This window comes from Dinoponera quadriceps, unplaced genomic scaffold (genome assembly GCF_001313825.1).
Source record: "Dinoponera quadriceps isolate SergipeBrazil2010 unplaced genomic scaffold, ASM131382v1 scaffold616, whole genome shotgun sequence".
In the NCBI taxonomy this organism is placed as follows: Eukaryota; Metazoa; Arthropoda; class Insecta; order Hymenoptera; family Formicidae; genus Dinoponera; species Dinoponera quadriceps.
Window position 1 is genome coordinate 1,178,604 of NW_014555184.1, and position 20,183 is coordinate 1,198,786.

At 46.0% G+C, this 20,183-nt stretch overlaps 1 protein-coding gene across 5 annotated transcripts in view; it reads left to right on the forward strand.

Moving 5' to 3' along the window:
- The window catches only part of LOC106743275 (tyrosine-protein phosphatase Lar), a 350,035-nt gene extending 330,189 nt beyond the window's left edge, over positions 1–19,846 (forward strand). The window contains exons 10-21 of one of the 5 annotated variants that reach the window (XM_014616950.1): positions 302–325; positions 719–819; positions 896–1,225; positions 1,443–1,593; positions 2,659–2,955; positions 11,091–11,230; positions 11,296–11,498; positions 11,562–11,728; positions 11,795–13,155; positions 13,219–13,445; positions 13,528–15,334; positions 15,394–19,846. In XM_014616950.1, coding sequence (XP_014472436.1) covers positions 302–325; positions 719–819; positions 896–1,225; positions 1,443–1,593; positions 2,659–2,955; positions 11,091–11,230; positions 11,296–11,498; positions 11,562–11,728; positions 11,795–13,155; positions 13,219–13,445; positions 13,528–15,334; positions 15,394–15,462 — 4,877 coding nt within the window. In that variant the 3' untranslated portion in view covers positions 15,463–19,846. The remainder of the gene's footprint in view (positions 1–301; positions 326–718; positions 820–895; positions 1,226–1,442; positions 1,594–2,658; positions 2,956–11,090; positions 11,231–11,295; positions 11,499–11,561; positions 11,729–11,794; positions 13,156–13,218; positions 13,446–13,527; positions 15,335–15,393) is intronic. The other 4 variants (XM_014616951.1, XM_014616953.1, XM_014616952.1 and 1 more) reach the window with 4 other exon arrangements.
- The last annotated feature ends 337 nt before the right edge of the window (positions 19,847–20,183 follow it).

Below are 20,183 nucleotides of genomic sequence, written 5' to 3' on the forward strand. Positions count from 1 at the left end.
TCTCTCTCTCTCTCTCTCTCTCTCTGTCTACCTATCTTTCTCACTCTATCTTTCTCCGTCACGACGTCTCCCCGTCTCCTTTTTGCAAAAGAGGGGACGAGAAACGAACACGCGGGGAGAGACAGCACGCGAAATTGCACCTTTCCTACAAATATAGTAGCACACTTCTCACCCCGTGGAAATACGAAGGAGGCGGTGAAGCGCTCTCGCAATTCGTATTTTCACTCCCGCACTTACGTCCACTTACCCACTGAGAATTGTCAGTAATCGTTTGACGTTTTCTTTTTTTTTTTCTCGATAGCGGAATCGACGAATGGAGGTGCCAGTAAGTGAAATCATAATACTATGTGTGCTGTAGTGATACGTTCCTTTGTGTGCTGGTGTTTACTTCTTCATTTATCCTATCATCTTGATAATTCGATTATCGTATATTTTATCGACGTTCACACTTCTACCACACACTATCCTTGAGACGCACGTGGGAGTGTAGTTAATCATACGAACTTTCGACGGTGTGTTTGTCGATCGCTAACGTCGTTGTACTTTACTTTAGGAAGATTACAGGAGCGAAGCACTCGTTCTCCCTATTCTTTGGTTGCACGCGTTCCTTGGTTCTTATGGTTTCTCTTCTCATCTGTCTCATTGTCTGTGACGGCTAATGAGTGTTCTTCCTCGTGTGTCTCCTTTCGATAACCACTTTCGATAACCTCTCTTGCAGAACCCGGTACAGCGCCGCGGAAAGTTCAGGTACGGCCACTGAGTTCCAGCACGATGGTCATACAGTGGGACGAACCGGAAACTCCGAATGGTCAAGTGACGGTCGGTACACCCGTTCCTGGTCGTCCGCGGGTCGAACCGTCCAAGCATCGCTAATCGTCTCGCGCCTCTTTCGCAGGGATACAAAGTGTACTACACGACGGACTCGAATCAGCAAATGGCGTCGTGGCAGTATCAAATGGTGGATAACAGCCAGCTGACGACGATCTCGGAGCTGACGCCGCACACGATCTACACCATAAGAGTCCAGGCGCTCACGAGCGTCGGTCCCGGACCGCTCAGTCTACCGGTGCAAATCAAAACGCAGCAAGGGGTGCCGAGCCAGCCCGAAATGCTAACGGCGGTCGACATCGGGGAGACCAAAGTAACGCTCCAATGGAGCAAACCCGCTCATAGCGCTGAGAACATTCTCAGCTATGAGCTGTATTGGAACGACACTTACGCGAAGGTAGACTACCTCTCTACCCTTCCCTCCGCTCTTTCCATCTCTCTCGGCGTTAACTTTACCGGTCCACGTCGTGGATATAACGAGTGACTCTTTTTTTTTTCCTCCCCCTAATCGTCCGGATACCAGAGGGACTAAAGAGATGCGAACTTTTCGTGAGCATTCTTGAAAAGAACGATGCGCAACACGCGGCTAACTAGGGCGTTTTTATTCGCATTAGGAGAAGCACCATCGCAGGATACCGGTTACCGAAAACTACACTCTGGCCGGCTTGTATCCGAACACCTTGTACTACGTGTGGCTGGCCGCGAGGAGTCAAAGAGGAGAGGGCGCGACGACGATACCGTATCCGGTCCGCACCAAACAGTACGGTAAGCAGAACGTACAGAGCGCAAGAAACGAAATCGAGTGAGTTCATGCAGCGAGGAGTGCCAGACGATCCGTGATTGTCGCGGTGACAGACTGTCCGGGGTGGAATGACGCGACAATCATGCATCGCGATGGCACAGCAGGTAGGAGGTGCTGTAGCGCTAGACGCTCCTGCAAGTAGCGTAAGCTATCGCGACGCACAACACCTTTTGAAAAGAACCACATAAGAAGGACCTTACGTCCGGAGTACGCGTTCAATATAGAGAGATGATAAAGGAAATGAGAGCGTATTCTCGTAAAGAAACGGAAAAGATCGAGATAATTAACGTCGAAACGTGAAGTGTGGGAGAGTGAGAATGACTGCATGCGTTGCAAATAAGAAAGCCGTTTTTGGATGCCACTTTATATATATATATCTATATATATACGTATATATCATACATATAAATTGCACTAAGCACTGCATTGATATATGTGTGCATTTTGGGCACCTCTTTTCATTCTCGATAACATATGATTTACGTCCGTTCTTCAGTTTTTCGTTGTCTCGTTCCCTTGCAATAATAAACGTACTCGTTAACTCGGCGCGTCGCGCATCGAGTTAACGCGAGCCGCTCCGGACGAACCTGTCTCTAATCACGTCTTTTTTCGACTGTTCAAGGATCGATTCATGACTTTTTACCTCGAGTATTTACACCTCTCTTTCTCTCTCTCTCTCTGAACCTTGACCAATCGTCACGTATACTTTCGTTGGTATCCCTCGACAGTCACCGTCGACTGTGCGCTCGTCTCTCAGCGTTGAGGTTGTCAAAACCGAGGATACGGGAAGAACGTCGCTCGATCCGCTCGCGCGAACGATAGAGATGAAACACATCTCGACCAAGTGTGAAACTGCCGATTTTCGCCAAGACGGAATTTCCGACCGGTCACGTAAATTCGCGGCGAATTCGCGCACCCTCGGCTTTGAGCCTCAAGCCAGAGTCCGGTACGATCGGCCGGTAACTGCCGATTACACCCTCGCCCCCAGTTTTGTTTTTTTCCCCCTCCTATAACTGAATGTTATACAGTCCCCGGGGCTCCGCCTCGCAATGTAACCGGACAAGCGATCAGCCCAACATCCATATTGGTAACGTGGGAGCCGCCGATCGCTGAACGCGCCAACGGGAGGATCGCCTACTACAGGCTGCAAGTCGTCGAGAGCGGTCGCTCCGACTCCGAGGCGAAGATTATCAAACTGAATGACACGCGTTTCGTGTTGGACGAGCTCAAAAAGTGGACCGAGTATCGGATCTGGGTACTGGCCGGGACCAGAGTAGGTGACGGGCCCCCGAGTTATCCTATCTCGGTCAGAACTCACGAGGACGGTATGTATCACAGACATTGACTGAAAGTCTCTCTGTTTATCTCAGGCACGCGAGGAGTAACGTGTGTAAAATCCGTGGTGACGCGTAGCGAGGGATTGACGCGTCGATAATGTTACCGCGCGCGCGAGCCAATGGATGCGACGAATTGAGTGAGATATGTGTAATTTCGTCACATCGGGCGGGAGAGAGAATCGCAAACAGCGCAACGCCGCTCGCTACGAATTTCACACGCTAAACTTCGCGCGAAAAGGAGTATTATTGGGATGAAGTAATAACGCGCCTCATCCGAGAGCCAAAAATATAAAAGCCCGCCAAAAGTCGGTCCGGTTATGATACGCGCGGTTCCAGTGCGGGTTGCGACGACACACCGTGTCATTCTTGATCTGGTGAATGCATTACGTATGTGATACATTATTATATATATACATACTTTCGATTTCAGATTCCGCTAACGTCACTTCAACCTTTCTCTCTCTCTCTCTCTCTCTCTCTCTCTCTAACTCTCTTCTCTCTTTCTCTTCCTCAACTCTCAAACGAAACCAAATTACTCTCTCGCTCCTTCATCACGACTTTCTGTTCTGTGTTTTTTCTCTGTCTCGTCTAATCTTTTTCCTCCAGTGACTCTACACTCACGTTATCTTACATTGCATTTGCGTTACATATTCTATTAAATTACATTATATACAATAATATATATATATATTAAACTGTATTATATTATACATATATGAGCTTTCCTCCTTCTCACGCCACTCTTGTGTTACAGTTATAGTTTCGAGAAACGAACTATCGAATCGCCCATCGTGACGAGAGAGGAAAAGAGGACGGACACGGCCCTTTTTTCCGGTCGGTCGGGTTACCTTCTCTTTTTTTTTTTTGCGCGAACAAAAGTTTTGAGCGCGCACGACTTTTTGGATTTTTCGTGCCTCTCCAATCACGCTCTATTCCGATCGCTTTCCTATCGTTCTTTTCGCAACCTCCTTCACTCCCACCCTTCGATTTTTACGAAGCGGCACTCGTGCGACGCGAAACACGAAACGATGATGGCCCTACTTTTTTGGCTGGCGAGATTTTATATTTTTGGATTTTTTGCGGCAAGAAAAAAATTTCCAGTGACTTATTCTAGCTCTCCCCGATACTCCCCCCCCCTCCCCCAAAAAAAGAAAAACTCCGACCCCCCAACCCCCTTTTCTAGTGTGCCCACGACATTTTTTCCAGGTGCACGCAGCCACGGATTTTTCAGAAGCTGATAACCGATTTTTGAGCTCAGCTATTAAAGAAAAATGTAAAGAAAGAGACGAATTTTCTTACCGTTTTTTTACAGGGCCTAATCGCAACTCTCTCTCTTTGTTCGTTGCCGTTGGTTTTTTTCACCCCAGCCCCACTTTTAAAACTTGGATATCTCTATTTTGACACGCTAATTAATTAATTATACTCACTCACGTGTTTTTATCTTCCCTTAAAGCATTTGCAGGAGGATGATCCAGGTTTTGAACAGCTAGTTTTTAAGATCTATTCACACTATCGTAATATATCAATTACCTAATAATATGTACTCATTACACTCAGTGTTCTTTCTGGTGGTTACCGTGGTTACGTCAGTAAAGATGTTTCGTTTCTCTCCTTTAGTTCATTGACTCACTCTTGCCACGTGTTATGAAGATAGAAGTCAGGCTAGCTGTCTTGCGTGCCATTATTTTCGTTCTTCTTCCCACACCACGACTACTAATGTAGCCATACGCGTATTCTTCTTCGAGTAATAGATTCGATATTAGAGATGACAACTCGTTAAAACTCGTCATACGAAAATAATGGCAAAGCGAGGGACAGCTTGCGAGTGAAGCGCTTACGTATATATATATATAAAAACTCTAGCGAATGTTATCTCACACACAAAAAAATATATATACATATATATATGTATATATATGACGCACTTTTTCACTATATATATATTACACATATATATATTTCTATATCTCTGATATATAAGGCTCTTCTGTCTTTAGTTGAGATTTAGTTCTACCTATCGTTTGCACATGTTTAGAGCATGCCTTCGTTTGTTTAAAGACTCCTTTACCACCCCGAGCCGCTCCCCCTTTAATTCCGGAAATTCACTCTTTCCCCGCGGAAAGGAGGAAACCCGTATCCACCCTTTCCATCGCCACACACTACCAAGATCCGCCGAACTGTGTCGAGTCTGCAAAACCACGCTCCCCGACACGAATACATTATACCTATCTATCCTATGAATGGCATGCCGATGCATGAGACAGTTTTGCTTTTCTGTTACTTTCCCGTCCCCGTTCTTGCCGAGCAGCCCGTGCGAAGGGATGCCGCGGTCGAACCCGCATGTCGAACGTTTTTCGTCCTTTGCCAGACCAAACAACGTCCTCTCCTGCCCCGTCCCAGCCCGTAACAAACGAACCAACGAATTCGGTATCGAGAGGAAAAATTGTTTGCACGATATTTATACGTATATATAGTCGTTGAAAAAATAAATCTCCAGCCGGTCGTTAGCCGCGGTATTTTCACCGGGATCATTTAATCGTAACTTCTCTCGACGCGGAGGCGACGCGCGGTACGACCCGGTCGTTAAAAGTTTCGCGAGTAAGTAGAAACAACGGACCGCGAGAGATTGAAAAAAGGAAACGTATGTATAATTGAAGGAAAAGCGGACACGATAAGAAGAGATGACGCGATAACGTTTATCAGATAATGAAGATATTTGCGTTGAAAGCGTGATTCGTCGCGTCATGATCGTTGAACGAAAAGTCGTCGTACCGACGCGTCCGTAACGATCTTCCCTTACGCCATTATGGAACGGATCCTCTTTCGTTTCTCCACAAGCCCAGCCCGCCCCGCCACGTCGCTCCGACCACCCCCTATTCCCGGCATTGTCCCGTTCACGGAGCGACTGATCCGTCCGGTACCCTCTTGAAGCAGACTCGGCAGAGCGAAGCGAAACGATAAAAAGCACTGCTGAAAGCACCCTGCCGTGTAAGCTCGCACATTGTCAAGCACAAAAATTCTCACCGTCGTGTATACGTATCTTCCACGCATACGTATTATGACTGTCGTATCGTTGACTATTTACCGAAATATCACCGGCTGCATATATATACTGTCTCTCACCCCGTGCGCACCTGCACCTAAAGTCGCGTACACGCGTGTGTTCGTACTTTTCGCACCCACCACGCACGCATACACGCGAGACCTCCCTTGTGCACCGAGAGCACCCGCTTTGCGAATCAATTCGTCGGATGTGCGATGGTATGCGTAGGAGGCGAGGCTCACCCGTGCGTGAGAAAGCACCGTGCACAGCAGCGGCTACACACATCTGAATAAATACTGTTGATGCGCGCTATATAACGTGCACCAGCACTGAAAGCACCCACGAAAAGCACCCCCACTGTCGTGACTGACTGTCGTGCAATCTGAAGCTCCTTCCTGAGGCGATCTCGGAAAGCCCGATCTGATAATAACGAAAGAAGAGACTGATTTCTCCAGTGAAGATGCCGATAACTTCGAGATCGCGACAGGAAAGTGTGAATGCGTGAGTGATTGTGTAAAAGGTTATATACCGGATGAAAGAAGGACGACGCGTAAGAAAGCGTACACGAGATGTACCGAAAGAATAAGTATCAAGGGAAGTGATCGATCAGAGGGGAGAACGAGTCGGAAGCTCGCGCAAAGTCTCCTCTGCGCCCAAACGAGGAGGAAGGGTCGGATGATATCGAAAGGAAAGGGGGGGAATTCGCGAGGCGTTTCCGCGGAAACATTTGAATACCAATATTCATGAGATCTTTTCCGATTTGTATTTTCGTTTGTACGCTCATCAATGCCGTGGATTCGACGGGAGTAAATCGCTTCCGACGTCAACGTCATCAGATTTCGCCCACGCCGGAAACGACCTTTAATATCCGGCTGCGAGACGTCCCTTTTTTTTTGTGTTCGAAAGCGCGTAAAAATCGAAATGGCCGGATTGAATATTCGATTTCTGGTCGCGCGTAAAGTGGCCGGCGCGGGCGAAGCGCCGCCGCCTACATACAGAGAGAGAGAACTTATCGTGCGCGCCGCGCCGACTGTACGGGGACGAAAATCTGGACACTTGAGGACCGTGAGCATCGGTTTCCATTAATTTTCATACGTAATCGAATTCGTTGGAATGATACAACCACTCTCGACGGCCGTTTTCTATATTACGTATATACCTTCGCTCTCTGCATGCGAAACTACGACCCGTTTCCATCTTCTGTCTCTGTAAGTCAAACGCCAGTACTTTACTATTCAGATAATACTTTGTTCGATATACATTTATACGTAAGAGATACTGTTTAAACGCCATATGCAATATCTCTTTTTATACGTGACATATCGTTCATCTCGAGAGAGAGACACACACATACACACGTTTTCACATGGATATATATCTAGAGAAGTTATCATTGCCACACTGTATGTGTAAATGTGGTTTATTTCCTTTTGTATTTCTCAACTTCTAAGCAGCGGTTCACAAGCAACGCTCGTTTTGTAGGCGTATTTTTGAAGTCTCGACTTGAGCTTCGGCTGATCCATTGATGTTCCTGTTGTTTTCTCTCATTTTTACTCGACTCACGTAAACTATATCACTATTATGTCCCGACAAGCGCATGATTCATGACAGTTTCGTTTCCTTTAGCTCGATCCAACTAGTTCCGCCAATTTGGATTAGACATTTAGACGTCATCGACAGTTCGACCACACTCGATCATTGACAGGTACGCGAGCACGATTCGTTAATCAAATAAACGGCACGCCGTGTCTCGGCAACGGCTGTCGAAACGCATTTACGCGCGCGTTTTACGCGGAATTTTGTGATTTTTGCGTGGATGAATGCGCGGGTGGATGTTGACATTGAGAGAGGCAGAGGAAGAGAGAGAGAGAGAGAGAGAGAGAGAGAGAGAGAGAGAGAGAGNGAGAGAGAGAGAGAGAGAGAGAGATGGAGAAGAAGAGGGAGACGAAGGGGAGACGAATAATGAGATACTTCTCGATGGCACCCAAACTGCCCAAGAGCAGTATTCTCGCTCCGTCTACTCTTCTTTCACCTGGCTGCCCTCTCTCTCTCTCTCTCTCTCTCTCTCTCTCTCTCTCTCTCCTCCTCTCTTTCTATCTCTCTCTTTCTTTCTCTCTAATTTACCCTGCCTCCCCTTCTGCTGAAACGACAAAAGTTTTTGATCGAGCTGCTGTTTTTTGCGGGTGACTTTTTGGAGTTGCGAGAAAAAAAGGAAGAAAAGAAAAAGAAACAATTTTTCCTCAGAAGACATTCCAACCCACCGACATGTATCCCGATCTTGTTATCGTGAGTTTTTTGACTATACACGCGTACATACACGCGAGAGAAATCGCGAGTTTTTCTCACGATCGTCCATTTCTGATAGATACCGTAGTAATACGATGAAACCCTCTCTCTCTCTCTCTCTCTCTCATTTGATACATCCTAGAAACCGTCCACCTTATTCTTTCTTATGGTTTTTCCCTCCTAGCTTTCTTTTCGTAGGCATTTTATCATAGGTCTTCCCCTTTGATGTCTCGTGTCGGGGAGGAAAAGGAGGAGGGACGCGTTCCAAATTGTCACCGCGATCGATTATCGTCGTGATTTCGCGAAGTGAATCACCGTTTAATACGTAATAATCTAAAATCTCCTGAAAGACAAGGGAGAGGGGGGGAAGGAAGAGAGAAAAAACGAGTTTTGACGCGTTCTCTCCCCGACACGAGACAGGTGAACATGAGCCTTTAGTTATTTCATATTTGGAGTAGTGATTGCGCATGCCAAAAAAAAAAAAAAAGATATTCTCACGTCTCCCGCCTCTCTGCGACCAACTGCAACCGAGGGCCAAGCGATCATTTTTTTGGTCTATGTAACGATCGATCGATTGGAGTCATGAATCTTGTCCAACGACATTCGTTAGCAGTGCGAGATAAATAAGCGGTGCGACTGCCATCGAGCGCATGAGGCCGGAACGAAAGGACGAATCGAGCGAATGCGCGCGTGTCTGGTCCGACAAGAGAGATATGGACAGACATCTCTGTCTATGTACGTTCGTTCTTTTGTTTTTTTTTCTTTTTTTTTTGTGGATCGCAAAATCGAAAATAGCCATTATAGAGAGGGTCAATTTTAACGTTGATGATAATCAGTAGTGTGCTACCTATTGATATGCCTTAAAGATTAATTGAATTACTCTGTAATACTACTACTCAATGTACGTGCGAAATTGACACGAATTTTTACGAGTTTTTTTTCCCACTTTTTTGGCGACTTTTGGGGCGCAGCTGAAAAAAGTGAGTATCCCTTAGCTCGTCTCGAGTTGTGCCATATGACATTTTTTCTATACCGTATATACTACTTTTGTTTCACTCTTTCGTTCCGTCTAATTTTTTGCATATATATGTACATATGCTCTTCTGTTTTCTCTTTTCCTTATTTCGATTGTCTGTCGAGAGTTCCAAGTGCCGTCCTAAAATGATTATGTTCTTTTGCTGCAGCCAGCGTGAAAACATTATATGATGTAATCTTAAGAGATATATTACATTACCTATATATATATATATTACATTACATTAACGCTGCGCGGCTGCGCGCTCGCCACCCTTGTTTTTTGCGCTACATAGCGAAGTTGTAAGTGTGATCTTGATCTCATCATTGATTGTGTGTATACGTAACGAGAGCTAGAGCAGAGCGAGCACGCGATCCACCAATCGCTTCTCATCAGTCGCGCTACGACGAGATTCAGTTCTGCGTCGGAATTTTCTGTATGTATTTTGGTTGCGGCGCAACTTTCGTTTTTTGCGAACCTTCTTCCATCGTAGAGAGCTGTATTGTTACTGTTTACATATCGTGCGGAAGTAGGTATTAGGCAGATTTTCCTTATACGAATTTGGATTTTCCCCACCGTTTTACGTTACCATTTCTCTCTCGCAACGTTCGTTACAGCGACGACGAATACTGGACCGTCCATGAGAGATTCATCTTCCGGACTGTGGAAACCCGTCGTCGTCGTTGGAAGTCGCGACTCCGACGTCGCGCAAAACGCGTCGCGACTGCCTAACTTTAACGGTCGCTCGTGGTTGTAAATAAACGCGTTAAACAGGGCGACGCGCGTATTTACCGCCGAGACTCGCGCGCGGCTTCCAGCCTCGCCGTAAATTTCATCCCTCGACGAACTGTTCCGCACACCCCCATACGCGAAAACTCGCAGTGCAACTAAACTAATGTCTACTTGGTCTCTCAAGTCATGGACTCTCCAATATTGCCGCTGCGTTATCGTCCACGTTACTTTAACCCGGTCTACGCGGGCGCGCGCGCGCTTTCCTACGTAAACGCGAAGGCGAATCGCTAAATCCGAGAAAAACAAAAGATGAAAGAAACACGAGAAAAGAAAAAAAAGGAAAGAGAGAAAAAAGCATTATTGGTATTCAAATGGAGGATCGTGATCGTATCAGGGGCGTAGAGCATGGGGTACAACGTGCCTCGTAATATTGTTTGTACGTCGTTTTGTCCGTGTGTGATTGACGGCATGTAATTACCTCCTCCAATTTCTTCTTCTTTTTACCATTCGTCTCTCTTTCGTTCATCACCTTAAATTACTTATGATTTCTCTGCAACCGCTCTGATATCTTTGTTCCGATCGTATCTCACCGCTGTCTTTCGTTTTGTCGCTATGTTGCGACGAGTCTTCTTTTCATTTCGATACAGAGCAACGAATCGGACGAACGAACGAATTGTGAACGAAACATTCTTTGTCTCGCGCGTTGTAAAAAGACGGATTTTCGCTTCCTCTTTTTTCCTCTTTTACGTTTCCTTCTTACGGACGAAGGGGTACTACCGATATTGTTCTTTGCTGGGATGTAAAATGTAAATACGTCTAACGACGTACAACGATCTTCCGGGACAGAACGCGATTTTTCCCTCTTTGTTCTTTTCTTCTTAATCGCGCGTTCTCTTTCGAGGATCTTGGTTTTCAGGTTTTGTATATTCTCATTATGTTATATCATTCCCTGTCCACGTATGTCTGCGGGTATACATGAGAGTACGATTGTGAGTGTGACGCGGGGCGGGTGTGAAGTGCACGGATTGATTATGGATTGCGTTACAGTGCCGGGGGATCCTCAGGACGTCACAGCCACTGCCATCAACTCGACAGCGATACGGGTCAAGTGGAAGCCGCCGAAAGCGAAAGATCAGAACGGCGTTATACGCGGCTACCACATACACGTGCAGGAAGTGAGGGAGGAGGTCAGTTGGCGAGCGAATTGAAATTTTCAGGGTTAACGTTCGATTATCACGTACAATTTGATCAGGGGAAAGACCTGCTGAATGAGCCGATACGTCGAGACGTGCACGAGGACGGCGTGCTCGAGGTGAATATCACCGGATTGCAACCCGACACGAGATACTCGGTGCAGGTAGCAGCTCTGACGAGAAAAGGAGACGGGGATCGTTCGGCACCGGTTCATATCAAGACACCGGGCGGCGTGCCGAACAGACCGCAGGTCAACGTGAAGTAAGAATCTATCTCTCACTCCGCGTCGGACGACGATACGTAATATTTACTTTATTCTTTCAGAGTCCTTACCAGAGGTCCCGACGTTTTAGAGCTCGAGTGGGCAACACCTACTCAAACGTACGGTAATCTGCTGGGATACCGTATCCGCTACGGTATAAAGAACCAGACACTAAAAGAGGAATTCATCGATAACGTAAATCAGCATACGTACAAGATCACAGATCTTGGTAAGCAAAATGTATACCACTCGCTCTACCTGTCGCAAAACTCGAACTTTTGTTTTCTCTCCACAGGCGAACAAGGCGTGGACTACGAGTTCAGAGTGGCGGGCAAAAACAACATCGGCTACGGGCAGGAGACTGTGCGATACTGGTTCAGCCCGGAGGGCGAGCCGACCGGACCACCGACGAATCTGTCGTACTTCTTCCAAACTCTCGACACCGTGTGCGTCACCTGGGACAAACCGCAACGACAGCACAGGAACGGACAGATAATCAGCTACGATGTGCAATTCAACAAGAAGAACGATCACTCCACCACCATCGACAGGAACATGACCAAGACCAGGGCGGTGTTTATGAATCTCGAGGAGAATACGGAATATGTGTTTCACGTACGAGCGCACACGTCGAAGGGTAGCGGTCCATATTCCGAGAAGATTACGATAATAACGGAGAAGGACATCGGCAGGGCGCCCATGTCCGTGAGGGCCGTGGCGACGTCGGACTCGAGCGTGGAGGTGTGGTGGGAGCCGGTGCCTAATCGAGGGAAGATCGTCGGCTACCAGATCTTCTACACGACGACCGCCGTGGAGGACCTGGACGAGTGGAAACAGAAGAGCGTCGGTCTGACGGAATCGGCGGACCTGATCAATCTGGAAAAGTTCACTCAGTACGCGATAACGGTGGCGGCACGCTACAAGACTGGCCTGGGTAGACTCAGCGAGAAGGTCACGGTGAAGGTGAAACCGGAGGACGTGCCGTTGAACCTCAGAGCACCGGACTCGTCCACGCACTCGATGACGCTCTCTTGGACGCCGCCCATCAGACTGACTCCGATGAAGTACAAGGTGTCGTTCGACGCGGTGAAGGAGTTCGTCGACTCGCAGGGTATCACGCAGACGCAGATCGTACCGCGTCGGCAGATCCTTCTGGATCCTCAAGTAACGAGCACGACGATAAACGAGTTACAGCCGTTCACGACTTACAACGTCAACGTGAGCGCCGTACCGCGCGACTCTCAATACAGACCGCCGGCTAAGATCACTGTTACTACGCAAATGGCCGCGCCTAAGCCGATGGTAAAGCCGGACTTTTACGGCGTGGTGAACGGCGAGGAGATACAGGTGATTCTGCCGCAGGCCTCTGAGGAATACGGGCCGATCTCGCACTACTACTTGATCGTCGTGCCCGAGGACAAGAGCACAGCCGACAAGCAGCCGGACGAATTGACCGAAGACATGATCACGGGAAAAGGTGCGAAGCAAGAGAGGGAGAACGCGCCTTATATCGCGGCCAAGTTTCCGCACCGGGATATTCCTTACACGTTCCATTTGGGCAGCGGAGATATCTACGAGGGATACGAGAACCGGAAACTCGTCAAGAACAAACGGTACAGGATATTCGTACGGGCTGTAGTCGACACTCCGCGAAAGGTAAAGAGTGATTAACGACTGGCGTTTTTCGCGCGTTTGAGAAGAGGAAATTCTTTCTTTCAGCACCTGTACACGTCGTCACCATTTTCCGAGTACTTGTCTCTGGACATGAGGGAAGTGCCTCCCGGCGAGCCGCCGCGTCGACCGAATCCCAACACACCCCCGGATGGAAATCCAGAGGTGTCCGTGAAAACTAGCGGTCAAGAGCCGGGCATGCTGTGGGTGGTTGGTCCCATAATAGCGGCACTAATGGTCAGCGTCTGCTTTGTGCTGTTATTCGTCATCAAAAAGTACGTACAACGAATGTTATCTGTAATGCGAAGTACGTACAACGAATGTTATCTGTAATGCGAAGTATACTATCTGTTTCAGACGGAGGCAACCTTGCAAAGCGCCGGATCAGGCGGCTGTCACGCGGCCGCTCATGGCGGCGGATATCAGCTCGAATCACGCGCCGTCCGATCCGGTGGAGATGCGCCGATTAAACTTCCAAACCCCCGGCATGATCTCGCATCCACCGATACCTATCAGCGAATTGGGCAATCACATCGAACGCTTAAAGGCGAACGACAATCTAAAGTTCAGTCAAGAGTACGAGTCGATAGAGCCGGGCCAGCAATTCACGTGGGACCACTCCAATATGGAAGTGAACGCGTCGAAGAACCGCTACGCCAACGTAATCGCGTACGACCACTCGCGGGTCATCCTTCAGACCGTCGACGGCATGCCCGGCTCGGACTACATCAACGCGAATTACTGCGACGGTTACAGGAAGCAGAACGCGTACGTGGCGACGCAGGGCCCGTTGCAGGAGACGTTCGGGGACTTTTGGCGCATGTGTTGGGAATTGCGCACCAGCACGATCGTGATGATGACCAAGCTGGAGGAGAGAACGAGGATAAAGTGCGACCAGTACTGGCCTACCCGGGGCTCCGAGACGTACGGTCAAATGACGGTGACTATCAGCGACGTGCAGGAACTCGCGACCTACTGCATCCGCACGTTCCAAGTGTGCCGAGCGGGCTACTCGGAGCGGCGGGAGATCAAGCAGCTGCAGTTCACCGCCTGGCCGGACCACGGCGTGCCGGAGCACCCCGCGCCGTTCTTGCAGTTCTTGCGCAGAGTCCGGTCCCTCAACGTGCCCGACAGCGGACCGCTGGTGGTGCACTGCAGCGCCGGTGTGGGAAGGACCGGCTGCTTCATCGTGATAGACTCGATGCTGGAGAGGATCAAGCACGAGAAGATGATAGACATTTACGGACACGTGACGTGCCTGCGCGCTCAGAGGAATTACATGGTGCAGACGGAGGACCAGTACATCTTCATACACGACGCCCTGCTGGAGGCGGTGATCTGCGGCAACACCGAGGTACCGGCGAGGAATCTGCACTCTCACATCCAGAAGCTCATGCAACCGGAGATCGACAACATCACCGGAATGGAGCTGGAGTTCAAGAAGCTCTCCAACATCAAGGCCGACTCGACCAGATTTATATCCGCGAATCTGCCGTGCAACAAGCACAAGAATCGTCTGGTCCACATTTTGCCTTACGAGTGCACCAGGGTGTGCCTGCAGCCGCAGCGTAACATCGAGGGATCCGATTACATAAACGCCAGTCTGATCGACGGCTATCGCTATCGCGGAGCTTACATAGCGACACAGGGTCCTCTGTGCGACACCACCGACGACTTCTGGCGCATGCTGTGGGAGCACAATTCCACGATCGTCGTGATGCTGACGAAACTGAAGGAGATGGGCAGGGAGAAGTGCCACCAGTACTGGCCGTCCGACCGATCCATCCGTTACCAGTGCTTCGTCGTTGATCCGATCGCGGAGTACAACATGCCGCAGTACATACTGCGCGAATTCAAGGTGACGGACGCGCGCGACGGCGCGAGCCGCACGGTTCGGCAGTTCCAGTTCATCGACTGGCCGGAACAGGGTGTCCCCAAGTCGGGCGACGGTTTCATCGACTTTATAGGTCAGGTGCACAAGACGAAGGAGCAGTTCGGCCAAGACGGACCGATCACCGTGCACTGCAGCGCGGGTGTCGGCAGGACGGGTGTCTTCATTACGCTCAGCATCGTGTTGGAGCGAATGCAGTACGAGGGTGTCGTCGACATTTTCCAGACCGTGAGAATATTGCGCACCCAACGCCCGGCTATGGTGCAGACCGAGGTTCGTACAATATCAGAGTTGTCTGTGTTTTCCCTCCGATACATCATCCTTTTTTGCAGGATCAATATCAGTTCTGCTATCGATCTAGCTTGGAGTATTTAGGCTCCTTCGATCACTACGCCAACTGACAAGCCGACTCTCGCGAGCAGAGGGATCTGTCGAGGGACAAGCGGCAACGGGGCGATATCGAGAGGGCAAAAGTACGACGTGTCTAGTACAATAAAGTCGTGTGACACGTACCTTCCAAGGACAGTAGTAGCGACGCGATTGCTAGGCAGTTCGACATAGAAACGATTTAGTCAATGGTGTTGCAATGGTTGCAAGATTCCCCGCCACGGAAATTTTCACTCTTGACGACGCGCAGCACAGCGGCCGAATCGAACCGTTTAGAGATTAGATTCCGAAAGTTCCCTCGCGCAGTGCGCGAGTCAAAACTGCCGCTTAGAGATACGCGCGTGGTTGTACGAACAGTTCTTTCTTTACACTCGCGTCGAAAACCCTTCCCATTTCCAGACGTTCTCTCTCACGTTCGGTCAACGATACGACGACGTAATCAAAATTGTGAGACGGCACTTCGTCACGCTTACGACTCATCACACTTTGCGATTTAGTGAATTGGAACACATATCGTCGAATCGATCATACGCAAAAGAATACAAACAAGAACACACTTTTTAATCTCTAGATAATCTATACATATATATATATAAGATAGACTGAAAATATTACGACCATATCTCTCCCGCTCGAAATAGCGCGTTACGTATTTTTTCGTGCATCGGTACCTCTTACAAACTGAGACAGCGAAGATCAAACCTTTCCTGTTTATTGAAGATAAGAGTGCTTCCTTCAGTAGCGATCGCGTAGAGGAACGAAAGAGTATTGATGTCCGAAGTCCATGTCTGTGAGAGGAAGACAGGGTACCGAAACGCACGATTGACTGCGTGTATGCGTGAAGCGCACATCGTAACGGCGAGAATTCGTCGTGCGTCGCACGTTTCACAAGTACTTACTGATGTAGAAAAGAAAACAGATCGAAAAGTCAACCCGGTGACTTCCCTCAGCCACTGATAAGGAAGAAGAAGCAGGAGAAAGAGTGAGAGAGAGAGAGAGAGAGAGAGAGATGAAAATTTCCGCTCACAAGAGACAAGAAAATTGCCATACTGCCAAATTGACAATTATTAATGCTATATTCATTATGAACGGTAGGGATCTTCTCATTACCTATTATAATGTTAGATAGATCTTATAAGAAAATTGTTTTAAGGTTAGATTAAGCGACGCCACTAGGGAAATGAAATGATGACGAAAATGAAATGAAATCGAGTGAAAGAGGGATGAAAGGAAACGGTGCCTATATTCAATGAAAGGTGCGCAAGTGAATTTGTGCACACTTCTAGAAAGAAAAAAAAAACAAGAGGAAACTAATTTAAATAGGAGCACTGTATGTGTTGAATTCGTGTACTGTTCTTCCGAGCCCTCGACACCCTTATGTACAAAGTTCCAACGTAGCTTCTACCTCGAGTATGCTATGCCTTTCGAATTCTGTATATCGAGATAGACGATATGCCGCAAGTTCGATTATCTCCGAACTCATCAGTTTGTGTCATTTGCCTCATCGAATATATTTCATGCCGAAACGTCATTTATATCACAAAATATTCGCGTTCGTTAACGTTGGATCGTCGACTCTTGTAGTGTATGCACTTTTACGTTTTCAAATACAAGCCAAATCAATGCCAAAACGCTCATTGCAGGATATGTTATCGTGAGAAGCAATGGATTTTCAAATATTTTTACGATGTCATCGGTGCTTCTATAGAATTCTGTAGAATTGCAATGAAATACAATGAAATACATTTTATAACGGTAATGATGTCAGATACATCTCTATCGTGTGATTTTAAGTCGTAAACTTTTTTAACCTGCAAGGACAATAATCGTGCGCTCATTCACATCTTTTCTATATTGTTTGAAAACTGCATCGTATCTCCTTTACGCAATTTATGTCGTCGTTGACATTACGGAAAATACGGTAACGTACGACGCGTCACTTAAATAGCGCTCGAGAAGTTTAGAACAAATTTGTCCTACTTTTTGGCATTTCCTTGGCTACAACGATTTCGCGCGCGCACACATATCACGAAATACAAAATATTGTTGAGACATACCTGAATAACGTCACATTCCAAGAGCACTTTTACGATTTCATACGTTTTTCGTTTGTTCGAGTGTGCGTTGTTCCTTCTTGCATTGAATTCGAGTGGTTCGAGGGTCAGGAACTGTGACTAAATGTACATAAAAGCACCGTCTGTCATTAGCAACATTATATATAAATATATAAATATATATATATAAAATGATGAATAATATATACATAGATATATAAATATCGTAAAAAAAAAAAGATGCGAGCGCGCATAAAGACGTGCAAATATTATGCAAAACAGTGGGTATTTTCCAGAGAGAGTATCGTATTAAGTTTTAAATGAGAAACGCGTTGTGTAATCTACTCGTAATTAAATTCCTTCAACACCTTTTACTTACAACACCTTTTTACTATTTTTTGATATTGTTTTTTTTAATTGTGTTGTTTTAATAATGTTTTATAATCGTTTCCTCTCGTATAGACTTACTTCTGTAGCAACGCCTTTACGTAAAATATTGCTTTCTGGACTGAACATGTAATTCCGGGGTTCCCCGGGGAAAAACGCTTATTCGCTTTATTATCGCGATATTTCTTATTTTTGTCTTCTGTTAACGAAACTGAGGGCCATCGTGTAGCATTTATTATTATTTGCTATCTTTTTTTGTGCTTGAGAGAGTACTTAATTTATTTCGTTACTATTAAAATGGTACACGTGTAATCAGCAGTACCGGTGATACCTGTGTGCGTCAAATTTTTCACTGCCCAATAAACCGTTTGTGACTATGGCACTTTTTATTATTTTCTAGTGTAACAATAAATTATTAATTACTGCTACTACTTATAACGGCAATGATAATGTTAGTCGTAAACGTAATTCTATCATTTGTCTTACGTCTTGAATTTTATTGTACTAATATTTTTAATTCGCATTCAAGGACACGTCTTAAGTTACCACGTTAGGTATTTCTAGAACGTCGGCAGCGAAATGCGACTTATTACAACTCGTATAATGTTTGTTCGGCCTTCAGTGTAACCATAATTATCTGTTTGCTTCAACGTGCAGCGTCTTATACTTCGAGTTTTATAAAAGTGTATATTTATACAATATTTTTTATACGAAATTATTTTTTTCTCTGATTTGTATATTTGTTGCTTTAGTAAAATTTACGTTCGAAATTGTAGCAAGCGAATCGATTAGGTCGCAATTACCAGCGAGGAAGGATTTTGTATCCTTTTTTGTTTTCTAAGTACGCATAATTTGAAAGACTGTATAATTGGTAAAGACTCATAAAGTTGGCTCACACACTCCTCGAAATGTATCGCTAATGAGACGTTACACACTGCGTACAACTGGATGATGTTTGTTAGCTCTCTTACATTATGATACACGACTGAATGCGCTAAACACGAAACTCAAAAACAATACGTTAAAGGAGGCATTTAGGGTAAGAATGGGTGATATTTTAACGATTATATATGTTGTACATCGGGAAGCTTCATCTGTAAATAATACTGACTTATTTCCATTGTGAGATCTTTTCGTCCGATACGCGCGATTCATTAACTCATTCATAGTTTTACGATATAAACGACGTTTGAACCACTGCTTTTCGGCGAAATAATTCCTCTCGCTACATGGAAATATTTCTCGACAAGGAGACCATTAGCTTCTCCATTGTAAAACAAACCTGTATGATTTTCACCATACACATTCTTACGGAAGAGAGAAATTAAAGACTTGGCTAAAAAGTAACTTTCGAAACATCATTATAGGTATTTTCATCTATAAAGTTTTCTCATTATTAACGTGTTTCATCCCTCAGCGATAGCGATGTGTAAAGACAATTGAGTTCTAATAGCGCGAAACCTTCGTGGAAAATTGCTCGATTTTCAAACCTTGATGTAATTATTAACAACCTATGTATTTCGCCAACTTTCTTGATGGCTTCGCGTTTCAGGTTCCAGGCTAAAATACGTTACGCGAGAAACGAAATTATAAATTATTGTATAAATATACTACTAGTTATAAGTTGGTATCGTTAATCTATACTCACTAAAATTTATCACTACAAGGAAGTCCACGATATTCGTACATTTATATTAATAACATACTAATAATTGTAATGTTACTAAGTTTTTTGTATCATTCCAGAACTTTCGTGTACGTTGTACTTTGGTAGCGTGTCCCTTGTTAGTCTTTATAATTTTTTATGACGTGAAATGTATAGAGCAATATGTGGTTTGTTGTATTCTTCTTCTTGAAAAAACGTACACAACTCGCGTCTTCGGAGCGGTTTTGATAATGTAATGAAATACAATCGGCTACACGTTAGCTCCGTGCAATATAGCGAGTTCGTTACTGTGTATAAGATCGCCTCTCAAATTCATCCGCAAAGGATGAATCCAGCAAAGCGGCCGCGATTGCGTGCGCGAATCCGAAGAAGAATATGAATTTAAAAGCAAAGAATAAGTCAAATACTAAATATCGTTGAAAGAATGGGAAATTATTTTGTGATACTTTCTTGCCAGAAAGAATACAACAGGCTGAGGTAAACATGATAAATGCAATGTTACTAATTAACAACTATACAAAATAAATATTGTGTAATAGGAAGAGTCTGTTGACAAGGAAAAATACCGTGTACATTATGTATTGCCTTGCGGCATCAATAAACTAGTACTAACGTAACAGTTTTTTCT